Source organism: Terrapene carolina, unplaced genomic scaffold (assembly GCF_002925995.2).
Source record: "Terrapene carolina triunguis isolate 2854851 unplaced genomic scaffold, T_m_triunguis-2.0 Scaffold142, whole genome shotgun sequence".
NCBI classification, from domain to species: Eukaryota; Metazoa; Chordata; order Testudines; family Emydidae; genus Terrapene; species Terrapene triunguis.
The window spans coordinates 2761404-2781006 of record NW_020664493.1 but is presented as its reverse complement, the minus strand read 5'-3'; the positions used below and the strand labels follow the sequence as shown (position 1 = coordinate 2781006).

At 41.4% G+C, this 19603-nt stretch overlaps 1 protein-coding gene across 3 annotated transcripts in view; it reads left to right on the top strand.

Moving 5' to 3' along the window:
• LOC112104761 (WD repeat and FYVE domain-containing protein 2) overlaps positions 1 to 19603 on the top strand; it is a 115789-nt gene that overhangs the window by 67846 nt on the left and 28340 nt on the right. For 2 of the 3 annotated variants that reach the window (XM_024197280.2, XM_026653667.2), the window contains exons 3-6: positions 1214 to 1287; positions 11093 to 11147; positions 15683 to 15833; positions 18890 to 19002. In XM_024197280.2, coding sequence (XP_024053048.1) covers positions 1214 to 1287; positions 11093 to 11147; positions 15683 to 15833; positions 18890 to 19002 — 393 coding nt within the window. Of the gene's footprint in view, positions 1 to 1213; positions 1288 to 4053; positions 4138 to 11092; positions 11148 to 15682; positions 15834 to 18889; positions 19003 to 19603 lie in introns of those variants that run through there. The other variant, XM_024197281.2, reaches the window with a different exon arrangement.

Genomic DNA, 19603 nt, shown 5'->3' with positions numbered 1-19603 from the left:
TTGTGTGTTTTGGAAAAAGCATGACTTGAAAAATAACTAATTTATTGGACCCCGTCACTGACAGTGATTTGTAAAAATCTGATTTTCTGTGAACTGTTAATAGTATTTGCAATGGTAGTAGAGGTTCTTTAGTAGAGGGTATTCACTATTTATAGAAGCAAGTGCACATACGTAGTTAGGGGTCGGGGGAGGGCTACAAAAACAGAACAGAAAAATCCAGTGAAAAGCAGTACTAAAAATCTTTATTCCTGTGATCAATATAGAATTAATGGTAAAAATCAGAAGGAGCAAGAATTCCTGGCCCCACTGCTAAGATTGCCAGTTGTAATGTTGAACCTGTCCTGCAGAAACTTGATTGAGACGTCAGCTACAGTATTAAGAGGCAAAAAAACAAAACTATCACTGCACACCTAAATTGGATTAAAAAGGCTGTCTATAAACAGAGAGCAAACATAACTCTAATTCTTAGTAGAAAATTCTGACTCTACACCAACATATTAACATCACCAGATTCTCAAAAGAGCCTAAGACACTTTTTAAAAAGCAAGCTGCAAGAGAATATCCTGAACATTTGTAGTGTGGTAGTTGTGTAGGGTAATGTGTTTCTAGGGTATTAGATAGAATATTGTTTTGAACATACTTTTAGTCATTGGTTACAATGTAATCTAATTATAATAGAGATGATTGACAACTGTAGTTCCATTATGGACTATCTGTCTTTAATTTTGTTGAAACTCAATGACCTTTCAGTCCATAGGAGTTTCCTACTTCAAGAATTTAAACTGATGGGATGTAAACCTTAGAAATAATATTATATTACTTTATAGCTGAAAATCAGAAAATGTAGAAAATTAACTTCAATCATTCTGTTAAATCCACAAAAACTTTAAAACTGAAATATCTTTAATATTCTTTGAGGGGTCTGTGACCCCACAACTGCTCTTGTATAACATTTTCTGTTTAAATAATTTAATTGAGGGGGGAAAAAGTGGATCATGAAATAAGGAGTAGTTGTATAGCTACTCATTTATTTCTTGATGTAACAGGGTTTACTGAATAGCATTGCAGAAAGAGTATGTTTATGCTTTTCTATCATAAGGGGTAAAATAAAGAATAGCCTCATAAGTATGTTAGCTAGATAGGGACTCCAGAGCTTCAAGATCAATGAGAATCATGGTTTTGTTAACTTCATCAACATGTTCATTTTTTTCAGCTCCATGTTCATGCATGTCTTTTAACCCGGAAACAAGAAGGCTGTCCGTAGGTCTAGACAATGGTTCAATCTCAGTAAGTACATATAAATAAGATTTCCCATTGAAATACTTCCCTTTTGAGAAGTATGTATATATTATTGTGCTGAGGAATTTTAATTAGCATTGGCTAAATGACAGATTAACATTGATCCTAGCTACTAATGACACTGACCGCTCTAGTGCAGAAAACAGAAGACCTATGACAAATTTCAAACTAACTGCTATATAAACTTGAGCTGGGTTTAGAGGAATTAGGCAACTAAACAAATTGTATGGGTTTATTTGTCCAATAACAAGTTTTTAATTTACCAACTTTGATCAAATTATTAATCACTTGTGCTAAATTGGTCTCTGAACACCGCAAATGGGCGTAAAGTTACTCTCAAATCCATATGATGCATCTCAACTCATACAGTTAGCTCTTTATATGTAATATATAGCACTGTTCCAGAGCACTGTACAAAAACCGGTCCTGGTTACCCTTTTGTTAATTCAATGTTACGCAGGTGTAATTCTCCTTTGTGAGAGAGAACTTCCTTCTGTGGAGTCCGTTCTGATTTACAGCAGTGTGAATGGGTCCATTCTCCTTTCAGTAACTTCTGAGAGATCCCCATGCATGTAAAAAGAGCAGAATATTGAAGCAGAGATCTGCCATGTGGATCAAAGGGGCCCCACTGTTGCCATTTGATTGTAATTATTATGGAAACTGTTACTTGGGCGTCTGACTAGACTAAGAGCTGTTTTTAGGGCCTCAGGTGGCAGCGTTGGTCAGAGCAGGAGCGGCGCCAGGGTTTTTGCCGCTCTAGGCAGCAGCGCTCCTCCTCTGAGCATTCGGCGGCGGGGGTCCATTCCTCTCCATCTTCGGGACACTTTGGCAGCGGGTCCCGGAGCGAGTGAAGGACCCGCCTCCGAATTTCCACCGAAGACCCGGAGCGGAAGGTGCCCCCCCCCGCTGCCGAATTTCTGCCGAGGGCGGCAAAATGCCACCCCCCAAATCCTGCCACCCTAGGCGACTGCCTAGGGTCGCCAGCGCCAGCCCTGGGTCAGAGGCATTCTGTCATTCTTTCAAATAAGAATCTTGGTACCGTTATCTGTAACGTTGACATTTCACGGTCAGACCTTTGCCATGTGCTTTACAAGGGGCCATATCTTAACATTGATTTGGAAGCTGGAACAGGTGCCAAAGTTAACTCGCCTTCTTGGTAAGCATGGTGTCCTATAGAGAGCACATGGCCCCCGTGCTTTGGGACCTGCCCTGGTTACCTGTGAGCTCTCTGGTAGGTTTTAAGGTGCTGGCTTTGACTTCTAAAGCATGAAATGACCTGGGAACAGCCTGCCTGAGACTGCATCTCCCCATTATATTCTGCTATAGCTGCAGTCAGCAGAAGTGCTGATGCTAAATCCTCATTAATCTAATAAAGAAGGAGGGGCTGACAGGGTGTTTTCTGTAAGGGCTTCATGGAAGCCTTTCCTCCAGTCTGATTTAGTTTGCACTTGTCTTTCAGCGCACACTGCACTTGTTTTGCCTGGCCTTTGAGGAGAGGGACGGGGTTAATATACTTACCAGCATAATGGAGTGTTGGTATTTTTGCTCCTGCATGTGTGAAAGGGGGAGCTGATAGAACTGTTTTCCATTTGTAATTCTAAATAATTGATAGGGCACTTGGATCCTCTAGGAGGACACATGTTATTTATTGTAAAGAAAGTAAATTGAGGAAAAATATGCTGGCTACAATCTCTTAGATTGTACATTATTGGGTTTGTTAGTATAGGGCTATATCTACACACAGATTCTATTCTGTCAGGCTGTTTTTTCCTTGTGTTGGCCCTTTAAATGCACTGACAGTACCAGCATCTTCTATTAGCAGCAACAGCAAAAATCACATAGCATACAGATTTTTTTTGTAATAGTCCCCCAACATCTGAATTAGTCAGGCATTCAGAGGAATATCTGATTGCTAATGGTTCAGAAAGCAGCAGTTATGTTCTAAAATAATTCTAAAATATAGAACAAAATTTCTGGGAAATAGTCCAAGATAACCAACTTTTGACTCAAAGTCCAGACTATTTCAAATGCATCGGTACAGGGCAGGGACGAAATGCTACTTTCAGAAATCAAGGAAATATGTTAAAATAATCTCTCTACATGCACTTTTAAAATGAGACTGATTCCAGTAATATGCCTGGCATTTTGGTGAATGGGGTAGTGCATTGTAAGAAGGAGGATGTTTGTGTATAGAGAGGCTGCATTACCGTCAAAATCAGTAGAGGGACAGATTTTCCACCAGAGCTGGTGAAAAAGAGCTGGGAGACTCGTGGCTGAAATGAATTACTGTTATGTTTCCATTGAATTTAACCTCTAGCTAAAGGTTAATTAGAATTGTTCACCCATTTGTCATGGAATAAAACAAAGTGGATGATAAACTTCCCTCCTTTTGCTCCTAGAAGTGACACAAGTGGTTATTTTCAAACTTTATAACTTGTCAGCTTGGAAGTTTAAATTTATAAGCAGAACCTTTAGACAAGATGACAGATTATGCCTCACGATGATTGATTTTAATCACCACTGCCAGATTGCATACTTCCTTAGGAAATGGTGGCACTTAAAACAAAATCATGTTGTATTATTTTTTTCTTGTGCTCTCACTTTGCAACCCCTTCTCCAAATCTTGGCCTGAAGTTGGGAAAGCTGTCTTTGAAGAGTACCTCTCATTCCAGTGCTCACTCCAAATCTTCAGGGCTATTTCAGGTCCCTTAGAAGCCAAGGGACTCTTCCCTCCAAAAAGAAACTTTCTGCTTCAACATGAAGGAAAATTAAGCTTTGAAGGAGATGCCAGTCTCCCACGCAAGTGGCTGTGAAGAAGAAACCTCCCTTTTTATAAAGGTATCTTAAAAGCTCTGCCTCCCTTAATGGTAAGGACATTTATCACTTATTCTCCTACTATTCTTGTTGCAAGCAAAGATCTTGCATGATCTCACGGCTTGTCTTCATGAGCTCCTAATGCATGGCAGGCTAATATGTGGTAGACTTACACTCCCGCTTGATGCAAACTCAGCGTTTGTGTGGACAGCAAGCCCTCAGTTGGGCCTCAAGGAAAAGATCCCATCAAACACCCCGTTCAGAACAATGACTCTTTACCATCAGGAAGAATTGATCTTAACATCTTCTATCATTTGCTCCTGCTAGATATTTAGAGACTTAGTCATATGGCGCACTTTCAATGTCTGTAACTGAATAACTCACGTTGGCTTGCTCACCCAGATTGTGTCAGTTAGAATATCTCTTTCCTCAAGAGGCAAGAAGATTAAATCATAGTTTACGTCACCCTCCCAGCCTGTTGATCTGATTCGTATTCTGTACAGAATGAGTTACTTCAAAACTTGAGATCTTAAACTTTATTTTGCTTCTGGAGTATATCCTGTGAATTCTACTCTGCAAACTAGATCAAGGAGACTGTTTTAAACCCAGAATGAAAATCGTACTTCAAATCCAAACTCTGTGCAGCAGCCCCAACTTTTTCTGCATTTTCTGAAATCTTTTAATCCTTAATATCCTTAATCCTGAGCAATATTTCCCAGTTAAAAAAAAACCCACTTTGATCATCTTTCATAATGTCCCTTGGGGGATAAACAAAATCTTACTGTTGACTATGCAATTACAGTTATCTTTTAAAGAGCCTTCATCTTTTTCTAATCCTGAAGCCAATCTGTTTACCTCTGGGGGAATGTACTCGCTACCCCACTCCAATAAAAATGCTGTCATCCACCCTTTTAAATAAGAGTCTAAAATGGAACCTACCTCTGGATATGTGTCCAAACTGTATAGTCTGTCAAGTGGGATTATGAGATCATTGGGCCAAAGGCCATTTTTTCTGCCTCTTCTACAACACTGAGCACCCTGTTAGTAGCTAACATAAATAATGTGTGAGGATAGTAGACTCTCAATCTGCTCATTGATTGTCAAGAGAGTACTATTAGGATGCCTATGTGGCCAAATTCAAGGTTTTCAGATGGGAAAAGATTAAAATTCACAAAGGATATTACTTTAATTAAAATTTTGAGGGAAAATATTGGCCTCTCTATCTCAACTATTATTCAAAGTTTTATATGTGGAAATGTTGATGCCTATACTGCACCAAATAAGACAAAATCATTCTTGCCTAATCAAGATTCTTCTCCCCAGTTCATGAAGGCTTTTGTAGTGGATTCAGCACTGGAATAGGCTTCCAAGGGAGGTTGTGGACTCCCCATCATTGGAAGCTTTTAAGAACAGATTGGGCAAACATCTATCTGGGATGGTCTAGGGTTACGTGGTCTTCCCTGAGCGCAAGGGGCTGGAATTAATGACTTCTCAAGGTCCCTTCCAGCCCTACATTTTTATCATTCTGTGACTGACTAAATAAGTGTATCTAGAAACAAATCAGACTGACATTTGAAGGGTTCATCATAGCAAACAGTGTAGGTAAGAAGAGTCTAACAGACTTCTGAAGAGCCCAATTACCTTGCCAACCAAAAATTTGTTTATAGCAGCAACTTCCATCCTGATAGGCAGTATGTGTAACCAATGTGGGCATTCAGAATTGTAAGTGGATGTGGAAGAACTCTCTTTATTTAAACAAACAAACAAAAAAAAGCTTTTGTTTACAACCCATTGTTGCTAGCCACAGAAGAGCAACAGCCAGTTATCTTGGGGTCCATCTTTGTCAGATGTATCCGCCTCCGATTTAAGTAGTGATAGGTCCAATCCAAATCCATTTCCCTAAACACACACGCCCCCCGAGTGATCAACTAACTGTTGTCAATTTAGTTGTTTTCCAACCCCCCCTGTAAATTCAAACACCACTTCTAATTTCAATTCCTGAGGAAAGTACTGTGGAAATAACCCTTACAATTTGTGGCAGATGTGTTCTGAACTTTGTGGGTGACCTCTATCTTTATGATGGACGGAGCCAGAAAGTTGTCTAACAACAACTGGCAATCAATTGCTTTGACAATAGAACCATATTCCATGAAAATAGCAAACTTACATTTATTTATTTATATATATATATATATATATATATATATGGTTAGAAAAATGAAAATTTACCTTTGTACAGTTTTTAGAAATGAAATCCAGTGTTCTCAAAGTGGAGACTAAACAAAACATATAGGTGCAGTAGGCATGAACTTCGTGAGCAGGGCACCCTATATTAAAATACTTGTCCATTGGAGCAACCAATTCAATCATTTTTGACAAGGATAGGGGAATGAAAATGCAGTAAAAGAAAACAATGGTCAAAAGGGGGAAGGGAAGTAGAAAATAATAATAAAAAAAAATGTTGGGGAAACACCCAAGAATGTATAAAGAAGAGAGAATACAAGGCAAGAATGAGATGTAGCTATGGATTTTGTATGGAAAGGAAGAAAAGATAAAAACTATGGATTGTGTTCAGGTTAATGGAACATTTTTTTCTTATACATTGAACCTCCTCTTTTTAAGAAAGGAAAGGGGGGGGTTAAAGTTTGTGTATAATGATAGTTTGTCTATTTTATATCTCTGTGTTACTAGCAAATATCTATCCACAGTGTATTAAAGCACAAGTAGGTAATCAATACATTGGTAATCCTTATTCCACTTTCACCTTTGCTAGACAGTGACCATAGTATTCCCTATACCACAACGCCATAATACTTTGTTACAAAGCGTTTGAAAAGTCTTTCACTGAAGACTAGTGATTAATTGGTAGTTAGGTAATATGACCATAAGGCAAAATTGGAACTAGTTATGGATGTACATTGTATGTATACCACCTTACTTCCTTTTGGAAAAATGTGGAAGGTTAATTTGAGGTGGGTGAAGACAGTGATGAGACTGGAGTTCACGTGTTACTGATAGTTACATTAGTAGATGTACAGGTAGATGTGGGTCCTGAGGACCCAACCACGTCAACCACACCATCAGGGACTCATTCACCTGCACATGTACTAATGTTGTTATATATGCCATCATGTGCCAGCAATGCCCCTCTGCCATGTACATTGGCCACACCAGACAGTCTCTACGTAAAAGAATAAATGGACACAAATCGGACATCAGGGATGGTAACATACAAAAGCCAGTAGGAGAGCACTTCAATCTCCCCGAACATTCTATTACAGATTTAAAAGTAGCCATACTTGAACAAAAACGCTTCAGAAACAGACTTAAAAGAGAAACTGCAGAACTAAAATTCATTTGCAAATGTAACACCATTAATTTGGGCTTGAATAGGGACTGGGAGTGGCTGGCTCACTGCAAAAGCAGCTTTGCCTCTCCTGGAATTGACACCTCCTCATCAATTATTGGGAGTGGACTACATCCACCCTGATCGAATTGGCCCTGTCAACACTGGTTCTCCGCTTGTGAGGTAACTCCCTTCTCTTCATGTGTCAGTATATAAAGCCTGCATCTGTAATTTTCACTCCATGCATCTGAAGAAGTGGGTTTTTTACCCACGAAAGCTTATGCCCAAATAAATTTGTTAGTCTTTAAGGTGCCACCAGATTCCTTGTTTTTGTGGATACAGACTAACATGGCTACCCCCGATACTTGACACTATTGGGTATGTGACTGGGATCGTTGTTGCCACACTAATGTAGCTACCTCTGGTTCAAAAGCCTTGAGTCCATGCACCACTGCAGTGTCATATGGAGCTTTAAACTTAAAGGTTAATAAGGTAGGAATGTTTAACTGTTACACATTGTGGCAAGTAAAGCTGACTTATTTTTTCAGGTAACGTCAGGAAAGTTAAATAACACTTCACACCAAGGAACCTTGGTCTAAATTAACATTATTGTAAAGCACTTGATGCTTTGGTTAGATTGTTAGGATCTTTAGGGCAATAACTAATCAAAACTAACATTAATGGTGGAGCAGTTTCTTGCTGCTCTGAGGGCGAAAATGTCAGGGTGACCTTGGGCTAGAAATTCAGCGCACTTAATAGATTTGTTACCACTGTTAACTGTGCTCTGAATTGTAGTCTGCTGGTGCCAGGGGATAGCCATTGTGAAATTATTAGAGTAAGGGAACAGTAGGGTGAAGTAGGGCAAGTCAAGAGAACGCAATTATACAATTATAATTAACTTGCCAAGGAAACCTACAAACATAAAATACTTGCTTTTGTGCTCTGTTGCTGCATAAACTGGTAAGACAAACCAGTCACATTTCATTTCTTCAGTCCAGTGTTTGTAACCTTTGACTGACAGGCTGTAATATTCATTAGTCTGACCTCAATTTTTGTGGATCATATCCAGTGCCTTGGTATAATGGCCTCTTTTAGAGGACGATTGCTCTGTTACTATTGTGAAATGGTTGTCTCAGAGCCATTTTACTGTCGGCTGATTTTGGATTAAATTGGCCACCATTTTAAAGAGTTAACATAGCCCTATAGCTACTTCACAGTGAGATCTGAGATGATCCTGGTTATTCCGTGAAACTTGGAAGCTATAGGGAAACATTGGGTTTTTTTAAATAACTACCAAGTCTCTAGTCAAAGAATGGCTTTTATTATTTTTTATATACAATATACTTTTCTTTACAAATAGATTGCAGTACTAGTCATTCATTCATTGTTTTGGCAGTTCTTGCAAATTGGATACCCCAGTACTCTGTAGTTTTTAAAACGTCATTTATTTTAAACATTTTTACTTAGCCCTGGTCTACACTGGGGGAATCGATCTAAGTTACGCAACTTCAGTTTCGTGAATAACGTAGTTGAAGTCGACGTACTTCGATCGACTTGCGGTGGTGTCTTCACCGCCGTGAGTCGACTGCTGCTGCTCCCCCATCGACTCTATCTGCGCCTCTCGTGGTGATGGAGTACAGGAGTCGACGGGAGAGTGCTCGGGGGTCGATTTATCGTGTATCGATCCCCGCTGGATCGATCGCTGCCCGCCAATCCGGCGGGTACTGTAGACATACTCTGAGTCTCATTTTTCCCCTTACTCTGTGCTACCTTCACCTATTTCAGTTTCTGTGATCTTCTCCCCTTTCACTGAAGTCACAATAAGGATGATTTTTTCCCCAGTGTCACTGTTGCTCTTTTCTTCTCGTGAAGTCTCTCAACACTTGCTGTCTTGTGCATTTTTAGCTTTCTCTCACTTGCTCATGAGTGTTGACTAAGCCTGTACCCATTTCATGCACCTGTTTCCCTATGAAAGGACTCCATGAGCTTCAGCCCCAAAGTTATGCCATACTGCTTGAACATGTCACCTTCACTTGTTTTTTGTCTAGTTCAGTGGTCTCCAAACTTTTTTGATCGCGCACCCCTATCAGTAAAAAATTTTTGAGCACGCACCCCCTGCCGCGCTGAAGCAAGAAGAAAAAAAAAAAAAGCTGCTCCTGCTGCGCACCCCCAAGGATCCTCTTGCGCACCCCACTTTGGAGACCACAAGTCTAGTCCATTATAAGTCACTTTTTTAGTGTCTGTGCCCACCATCAATCTGAGAATAAATTCATATTATCCTACCACAAAGCACAAACTCTGAGATCTGGGTATTAGGCCATTGCAATCCAGTATCACAAGACTTCGATCTGATTCTTTTAACTGAGGCCAGTTAGTTTCCCGTATTTTGATCTGTTCTTCCTCAAAACTCAAGCAGACGAAGGACACTGGTGCTCCCTGTAAATACTAACTTGCATGGGGTTTGCCGCTCTGTGCTCCAAAGGCTGGAGACTGTTCCTCAAGTTTTATTGTATGCTGATATTTTCGTAAATAGTTCTTAAGCTGTTAATGTAACTTCTGTTGCTTTTTTAAATCGGCACAAACCTGAGCAGCATTGGGAGGCTGACAACCTCCTCTGATGTGAATGCTCCTGTAACTGGCAGAACAAGTGCTCGAGGCTGAGAATCCAAACCACTTCTCCTCTCCCATCTAGAGAAAGCTTGTAATAATCCATGGCATCCCACATACACACAGATGTAACTGTTCGCAGCCTCGTGTAAACACCAAAAAAGGAGAAATATTGAGTTTAAGGATGGTACAAAGGGATATAGAATCACCAGTGGGATGAAATTAAGCAAAAGGAAATATGGCCTTAATATCTATGAAAACTTCCCAACACACAGATCTGTTGAGATTTGAAACTAGATGGAACACAATGAGGAATAATCTAACACTGGTAAGGGGTTGGACTAGGGCTGTTGCGTCTCTAAATTGAATTACAGGTACCTGGGCTCTGACCTATTTTTAACCAGAAGAGGGCAGTAGTACACAAACAACGAGTCTGGTGGCACCTTAAAGACTAACAGATTTATTTGGGCATAAGCTTTCGTGGGTAAAAACCTCACTTCTTCGAAGCTTATGCCCAAATAAATCTGTTAGTCTTTAAGGTGCCACCAGACTCCTTGTTGTTTTTGTAGATCCAGACTAACACTGCTACCCCCTGATAGTAGTACACAGACACACACCAATTGAATTGAAGCCCCAGTTGACTTGAGAAACTAAAGTACTTGGGATGCACTTGATCCCAGGTCTCCCATTCTGTGGCATGTTGTTGGCTAATAGCGAAGTCATTAACTTGGGCCAGCTTGCTTTTAAATTTTTTGGTTTCCACTTTTCCCACCTCCATTTCATTCAAAGTCACTATTGTGAAATCACTTATTGGGCAGATTGCAAAGGTGAAATACTCTGGTAGTAGTGGAATTTAATAGTCATTTATTTAGTTTAAGGGAAACTATTTATTTGTATTGGACAACAAAATTCTAGCTAATGTTGGATTTGAACTTGGTAGAAAATCTATATTTTATGTAAATTCAAATAGAGCACAGACTTATTTGCAAATATTTCACATTTCTAAACATTATTTTATTTTTACAGGAGTTTATTTTATCAGAAGATTACAACAAGATGACACCAGTCAAAAGTTACCAGGGTAAGAAATGCAATAAGTCTTTGTTAGCAGAGTTATATTTTACATTTGTTAATGTCATCAATTGCTTTTAAAAACAAACAAACCTTTTTCTGTTTTGCAGTAGAAGGGAAGAAAGTGTTATTTCCTGTAATTATTGATTTACTAATATAAAACCTTGGTTTGTCATTGGATTGATACTATACTGTGTTCTGAGATTACAAGAGTGAAAAAACAATTTGAATTGTCAGACAGATAGAAAAACATAAACTGTTGAGCAATAGTCAACATGGTTTCTGTAAAGGGAAATCGTGTCTTACTAATCTATTAGAGTTCTTTGAAGGGGTCAACAAACATGTGAACAAGGGGGATCCAGTGGACATAGTGTACTTAGATTTCCAGAAAGCCTTTGACAAGGTCCCTCACCAAAGGCTCTTATGTAAATTAAGCTGTCATGGGATAACAGGGAAGGTCCTTTCATGGATTGAGAACTGGTTAAAAGACCGGGAACAAAGGGTAGGAATTAATGGTAAATTCTCAGAATGGAGAGGGGTAATTAGTGGTGTTCCCCAAGGGTCAGTCCTCTGACCAATTCTATTCAACTTATTTATAAATGATCTGGAGAAAGGGGTAAACAGTGAGGTGGCAAAGTTTGCAGATGATACTAAACTGCTCAAGATAGTTAAGACCAAAGCAGACTGTGACGAACTTCAAAAAGATCTCACAAAACTAAGTGATTGGGCAACAAAATGGCAAATGAAATTTAATGTGGATAAATGTAAAGTAATGTACATTGGAAAAAATAACCCCAACTATACATACAATACGATGGGGGCTAATTTAGCTACAAGAAGTCAGGAAAAAGATCTTGGAGTCATCGTGGATAGTTCTCTGAAGATGTCCGTGCAGTGTGCAGAGGCGGTCAAAAAAGCAAACAGGATGTTAGGGATCATTAAAAAGGGGATAGAGAATAAGACTGAGAATATATTATTGCCCTTATATAAATCGATGGTACGCCCACATCTCAAATACTGCGTACAGATGTGGTGGTCTCATCTCAAAAAAGATATACTGGCACTAGAAAAGGTTCAGAAAAGGGCAACTAAAATGATTAGGGGTTTGGAACGGGTCCCATATGAGGAGAGATTAAAGAGGCTAGGACTTTTCAGCTTGGAAAAGAGGAGACTAAGGGGGGATATGATAGAGGTATATAAAATCATGAGTGATGTGGAGAAAGTGGATAAGGAAAAGTTATTTACTTATTCCCATAATACAAGAACTAGGGGTCACCAAATGAAATTAATAGGCAGCAGGTTTAAAACAAATACAAGGAAGTTCTTCTTCACGCAGCGCACAGTCAACTTGTGGAACTCCTTACCTGAGGAGGTTGTGAAGGCTAGGACTATAACAGCATTTAAAAGAGAACTGGATAAATTCATGGTGGTTAAGTCCATTAATGGCTATTAGCCAGGATGGGTAAGGATTGGTGTCCCTAGTCTCTGTTTGTCAGAGGATGGAGATGGATGGCAGGAGAGAGATCACTTGATCATTGCCTGTTGGTCCACTCCCTCTGGGGCACCTGGCATTGGCCACTGTCGGTAGACAGGATACTGGGCTAGATGGACCTTTTGGTCTGACCCGGTACGGCTGTTCTTATGAGATCACTTATGTTCATAAGAATTAATGTTAGTGAGGGGGTTAGGTTCCAGGGAAGACCACTCACTCATTCTCTCTCTCTCTCTCTCTCTCTCTCTCTCTCTCTCTCTCTCTCTCTCTGTGTAAGTTTTAAACAAACAATTTAATACTGGTACACAGTGATGATGGTTGTGAAGCTTGGTTGAGGTGGAGGAGTCAGAGGGTGGGATATTTCCCTTACTGCTAAATGATGAACTTGCAATTGGCTGAGCCCTCAAGGGTTAACTCTCTCACTCTACAAGGCAGCAGGAATGAAGGGAGAGATGCGCATTTCCCCGTTGAGTACACTGCCTTGTTAATTAGATCAGCTTGCTGAGACCGCAGCTGCTGCAAGCTCCCCCCATCCTGAGCCCTGGTGTATCCCCCCTGCTCTATGGAAGATGGGGTAAGCAGGGGGAGGGGAACACCCTGACATTAGCCCCCCTCTTCCTTCCCTCCCCCCCACACAGCAAGCAGGAGTCTCGGGGAGCAGCTCCAAGGCAGAGGGCAGGAGCAGCACATGGCAGTGGGGGGAGGGACAGCTGCAATTGCTAGACTGCTGGGCAGCTGCTGCACAGGGAACTTAGGGGAGCGGGGAGCTAATGGGGGGGCTGCCGTTCCACCCTGGTTCCAAGCCCTCACCAGCTAGCTCCAATGGGCTGCTCTTCCTGCAAGCAGTAGACAAAGCAGGCGACTGCCAAATGACGTTATAAGGGAGCATTACACAACTTTAAACGAGCATTTTCCCTAATTGATCAGCAACAAAACAACGTTAACCGGGACGACTTTAAGTGAGGAGTTACTGTACACCTTAAGTTTTAGTCTAGTAAACTGGCCCATTTGCTATAGAAGTTTGGAGGCCACTGTTAGAGCCACATGTGTTAATTGTGTTACCAGGCCATGAGGAACGTGATCCTGAAAAGTGGGGGAACTAGTGACGGATGTTTACACAGATTTTACATCCTTGACTAGAACTAATTCCTCCATAGGATTCAACAGACAGTATGCATATATTTGTGTAGTGTATGCAACAACAAAAATCTGTGCTTTATTTGAGGATTGTATTCTGAGTAATTTTGCTTTTTAAAAAAATACCAGTTTAGAATACAGCTGCAAAGATATTTGATCTCTTTCCAGTGTCAACTTTCACATAAACAGATACAAGCAGCCTGGTTTGGCTGACATATGTCTCAAAGTCCCAGAACAGTAGTAAAGCAATAGGTTTGTATATTGAGGAATATGGCATTCACTCTTATGATACAGCTAGGAATAAATCTGTACGTTTTTTTTTTTTTTTCAAACCACTTAAATCTGTTCAGTCAGCACTTCACAGTTCAGCCCAGAGGTCACTGATTTAAAGAATCAGTGATAGGTAGAGCACCGTTTCTTAGGTTAAAAGCTGTTGAGGGTTTTATTTATGTAGAAGTACAAATCTATTTGTTCAGCTGTTTTATTGATATTGACCAGCTGTGATCTTTATATAGCACTTTTTTCAACATCCTATTTGAATAACTTCCTGGTGTGCCATATGTGTACGCAGTTTTCATGTGCACTGTTTGCATCTCACCTGTAACATCAAGTGGTCGGACAGAATACCAAACATCAAAGTCCTGGACCGGCCCCTGCATGACTAGCATTGAATCTGTTATCATAGAGGGGCAACTTGGCTGGGCTAGTCACCTCATATGCCTGGACAATACGATTCCCCAAAGCAATGCTTTATGGACAGTTGAAAACGGGAGCACATGTGCTGGGGGACCAGTGAAAGCAATATAAGCACAGTCTCCAAGTTCACCTAAAAGCTGACCAAGTCAACCCAAATGCAGGGGAAACTGCTGCTGCCAATGGCAGCAGGCCTATTGGTCTGCCATTAAAGCCATTGAGAACAGCAGAACAGAAAAAGCCAAGAGAGGTGGGAGTTAAGAAAGCAGGCTGTGGCAAAAACATGCAGCCACATCTGCCTGATGTGCGGACGCATTTGCAGATCCCTCATTGGTTTCCATTCACACAAGGAGATGCACTGAAACAAACTGACTCTGATTTGTTATCTGTGACCAGGACTCCAACAATGTGTGTACAGTGCTAAAACTCTTCTTTAGTTTAAGGCTGTGTCTATGCTAAATCTTCAGAAAACCTGTGATTGCATTTCCACCTGCGCAGTCCCACCAGTGATAGCAATGCTGGGAGTGTAGACAGGGCATGGGCGTTTGTACCACTATGTTATCTAAGCCTGCTCAGTAGGTCTAAAAATCCCAGCCTTGAGTCCTGCCATGCTAGCATTACCAGTGGTGATACTGCAGTGATAGGAGTTTTCCTGAAAAATGCAAGTGTAAGCAAAAGTATATTACAGTAGCACCGCAGAGTTATGAACATCTCAGAAATGGAGGTTGTTCGTAACTCTGAACAGTTTTAAACAATGTAACATTTTTAAAATGAACATTGACTTAATACAGCTTTGAAACTTTACTAAGAAGAAAAATGCTGCTTTCCCTCTATTTTTTTAGTAGTTTACATTTAACATAGTACTGTACTGCATTTACTTTTTTTTTTTGGTCTCTGCTGCTGCCTGATTGCATACTTCCGGTTCCAAATAAGATGTGTGGTTGACTGGTCAGTTCATAACTCTGGTGTTCGTAGCTCTGAGGTTCTACTGTATCATACAGACATAAGGCTTGCAAAATTGGGCTGTTACATACGTAGTTAGTCACATGACCAATCCTATTAGGACATCAGTTAGGCTTACAGGTGTGAATAAAGGCTTGCAGGATTGGACCCTAGAAGTGGTTTGGTGGGAAGGGATTAATGTTCGTGGATTTTTTTGGATAGCAGAGGGGTGACTCTCCTCAGTGTTATATGTCTGTTTGTTTTTCTGCTTGATTTTCCAGCTCACCAAGGCAGGGTTATGATGATTCTGTTTGTCCTGGAGATGGAATGGGTGTTAAGCACAGGACAGGACAAGCAATTCACATGGCACTGCTCGGAGAGTGGGCAGCGGCTCGGAGGGTATCGCACCAGTGCGGGGGCCTGCGGCCTGCAGTATCCTTTGTTAACATCTTAGCTTTTCTCTGATTCTTTTGTCTTTGCACGTCTTTGTTTAAAACAGCCATTTTCAGGCCTCCATCATCTTAACCATCTATATTCAAAACCTTACAAGGAAATAATTTTTAAAACTCAGTTAAAAATTGTCAGCCCTCATAGCTTTGTCCACTTTATGCATGAGGTATATTTAGATTTAAACATTTATTTTTAAAAACTCTGACGTATCCATTCTTAAAAGCTGCATCCTATTGTGGTCTCATTGTAAGATAGAGATTGATGGGAGCTTCATTTAAAACACGCTTTTTCTTTTGGGAATTATAATAGCAGCAAAGTAGGTCAATGATCGGGTCCGAGCGTGTGCACACACATGGCAAAAATTAAATGACTTAATATGAAATAATGAGTGCATATTCTCTACCTTGGAACAGAACAATATGCTTTTGAAATATGGGCTCAGCTGGAGAGTAAATGATTCCTAAAATGTTACTCACAAGCAGGTTAATTCTCCAAGATCTGCCCCTAGTTGCCTGACAAAAGAAATGTCAACTCTCTCCTTTGATCAGTGATACATTGTAAGTTTAAAAACCAGTCTTTTAGAAAGACTGAGACAATGGAGATTTCAATGAGTTGTTAGTGAAACTGCTCTTATAGTGTCTACAGTGCGGTAACAGCCCATTTTACTAGTTCATGAGAACCCGAAGATCAAATTGTCTTGAAACCAGTTTCTGTACAAACAAGTGAAATTGACCAGCCTCTTTGCTCAGGCTAAGTGAAATGCAAAAAAGTATAAATAGTGAAGAGTAAATTCCACTTCTAAAATATTTGCCCTTATTAGCGTTAAGTGTTGATTAACACAGGATCTTGTTGCCATTTTCTTCTGGATAGTTCCCTTTAGGGGTCTGGGAACTCTTCCCACAGCTTGGAAACCATTTGAACTGGACCTTTAGATCATGTCAGAACAGCCGCTCCTGTGTTTGTATTAACACCAACAAATATAAGTAATAGACTGGTAATGCTAACAACCCCTTTACCCTGTTAATTCCAGACTCTGTTCTCTGCTGTGCCTCTTGTTTCAGAATACATAGTTCTTTGGGTATGTCTACATTGCGAAAAAAACACCTGCAGCAGAGAGAGAGAGACTCAGAGAGCCTGAGTCTATAGCAAGGGTCTCAAACTCAATTTACCGTAGGGCCAATGCCAGTCCTCAAATCCTCCCAGTGAGCCAATAATGTCACTGAAGATGGTGTTCAGAAAAGAAAACATTTATATTGTATTTTTTATTTTGAATTTCTTAGAAATAATAAAGCTGTCATACAACTTTATACAATTCTTCATCTGTCAGAGAGTTTTTAGTGTTTGCCAGACACCTGGCAATGCTTCTGTTCTGTCAGTTGGTTGTTGTTTGGCCTCCGTGACTGAGCAGTTGAAACCTTCAGGATTGCAGCAAGGTGTGCATCAGATAGTTGTGTTCAGTATTTTGACTTGTTTATATTCATTGTGGAAAAAAGTGATGCTGCCTCCATGGCTGACTCTGCCTGGCAACTAATGATGAGATCTCTGTCCCTCTTCCCCAGCCAATGGGAGCTATGGTGGGTGGGGGGCGCGCTACAGGGGCGGAGCCTACAGCAGACATTGCCAGCAACTATCTGCCTGGGTCTCTCCTCCTGTGTCTCCTCCATGGGCCACAGATGGCCCACGGCCCAGGAGTTTGAGACCCCTGGTCTATAGACTCTCATTTGTAGGTCTTGCACTTCAGTGCTAAAAATAGCCATGTAGACATTCATGTCTGAAACTCAACCCCTTCTCCCTGTCTCCTGACCGCCCCCGGAACCCCCACCCCTGACTGCCCCCTGCCGCCCCATCCAACCCCTCCTCTCATTCCTGACTCTTCCCCCCACCCCCACCGGGATCCCTGCCCCCATTCAACCCCCCTGTTCCCTGTCCTCTGACCGCCCCAACCCCTATCCACACCACTGGCCCCTGACCAGCACCCCAAACTCCCCTGCCCTCTATCCAACCCCCCATGCTCCCTGCCCTCTGACCGCGCTGCCTGGAGCAGTGGCTGGCGGTGCGGCTGCACCAGGACAGGCAGCCGTGCCGCCCGGCTGGAACCAGCCACGCCCCACGCAGCACAGAGAACCAGGTCAGGCCGCAGCTCTGCAGCTGCGCTGCCCCAGGAGCTTGCAGCCCCGCCTCCCAGAGCATTGCACCGGCGGCGCAGTGAGCTGAGGCTGTGGGGAAAGGGGAACAGCAGGGATGGGGCCGGAGGCTAGCCTCCCAGGCCAGGAGCTCAGGGGCCGGGCAGGAGGGTCCCACGGACTGGATGTGGCCCGTGGGCCATAGTTTGCCCACCTCTGTAATAACCCATTCCTCAAATATACGAGGTGCAACTAAAATTAGATTGAGGGGGTCTAACCTGTCAAAATGAATTATTCCAGTAATTGGTTGTAATCTTGCCATGTTTAGACCACACTTCAGGATCCACCTGTTCAAACTGGCATTTCCCCAAATATGTCATAAGACACAAACCAGCTCTCTCAAAGAACAGCCACTGCCACCTACTAGAAACCATTTTAGAAGGAAGGAGGAGTCATCTTCCTAGAGGTAACTGATCTGTCTCTAATCATAGAATAGAATCCTAGAATATCAGGGTTGGAAGGGACCTCAGGAGGTCATCTAGTCCAACCCCTTGCTCAAAGCAGGGCTAATCCCCAGGCAGATTTTTGCCCCAGATCCCTAAATGGCCCCCTCAAGGATTGAACTCACAACCCTGGGTTTAGCAGCCCAATGCTCAAACCACTGAGCTATCCCTATTCTCCCTCTCCCCCCGCCCCGGGGGCACAATGGTACTGCGATGGGCGTGCCGTAAATGCAAATATAATACTGGTTATTCCAACTATGACTCCAGTGTAATACAATAATTAGTATTTAAACAAAAAATCGAGTAACTGCTATGTAACTTCATAAAAATGCAACATATTCTTATAGATACATCCCAGAATTCAGAACCTCTGTCTAGCCTTTATAAAAGATTCCTCAATGCTTTCAATCAGATTTGATGTTGAGACCCGACATGTGTTTATAGGTGATCATTCTGGGCAGGTAACCATTCTCAAACTAGAGCAAGAGAACTGCAGCCTTGTCACAACATTTAAGGGACATACAGGTAAAGTTTAAGGTTAAATAATCATCTCTGGTTCTTCATATAGGCTCTGCATTACCATGGGATGAACTTTTTAAAATTTGTAAGTAGCTGTGATGGTTTGAATTGAAATGTCTGTATTTTGGGGGGCACAATAGATGAGCTTAAACTGTTAACAAGGTAAATGGTGGTAATTCTGTATTACTAAAAACAGGAGAGAAGCCAGACTTAAATTGTGAAAATTCTGCACCTTAAAGTACTTTGGTGGGAAAGTGCTGCAACAACAAATAAAGCCCTGATAGAGAAGACCTTAGTAAATAAAGTCCCGATCCTGCTAACACATGCATGTGAGGAGTCCCATTTGTAGTCAGCTGAACTGCTGAGGGTTTGGAATGCTGTGCGCAGTGTTTCCAGGATGTGACCAGAAGCATGTAAGGAGTTGACGTTTAAAAGGACAGTACGCATTGCAGGAGCTGACTGGTCACTTTGCTGCTGGGGCTCTGACATTGTCCTTGTAGTTGGTGTGTCAGCCCACCATATAACAGGTGCCTATGGAGAGGGGGGTTGATGGCTCATTCTTCATTGATCAATTTATTTTCCTCCTATAGCCGTTCTTTGGCCTCAG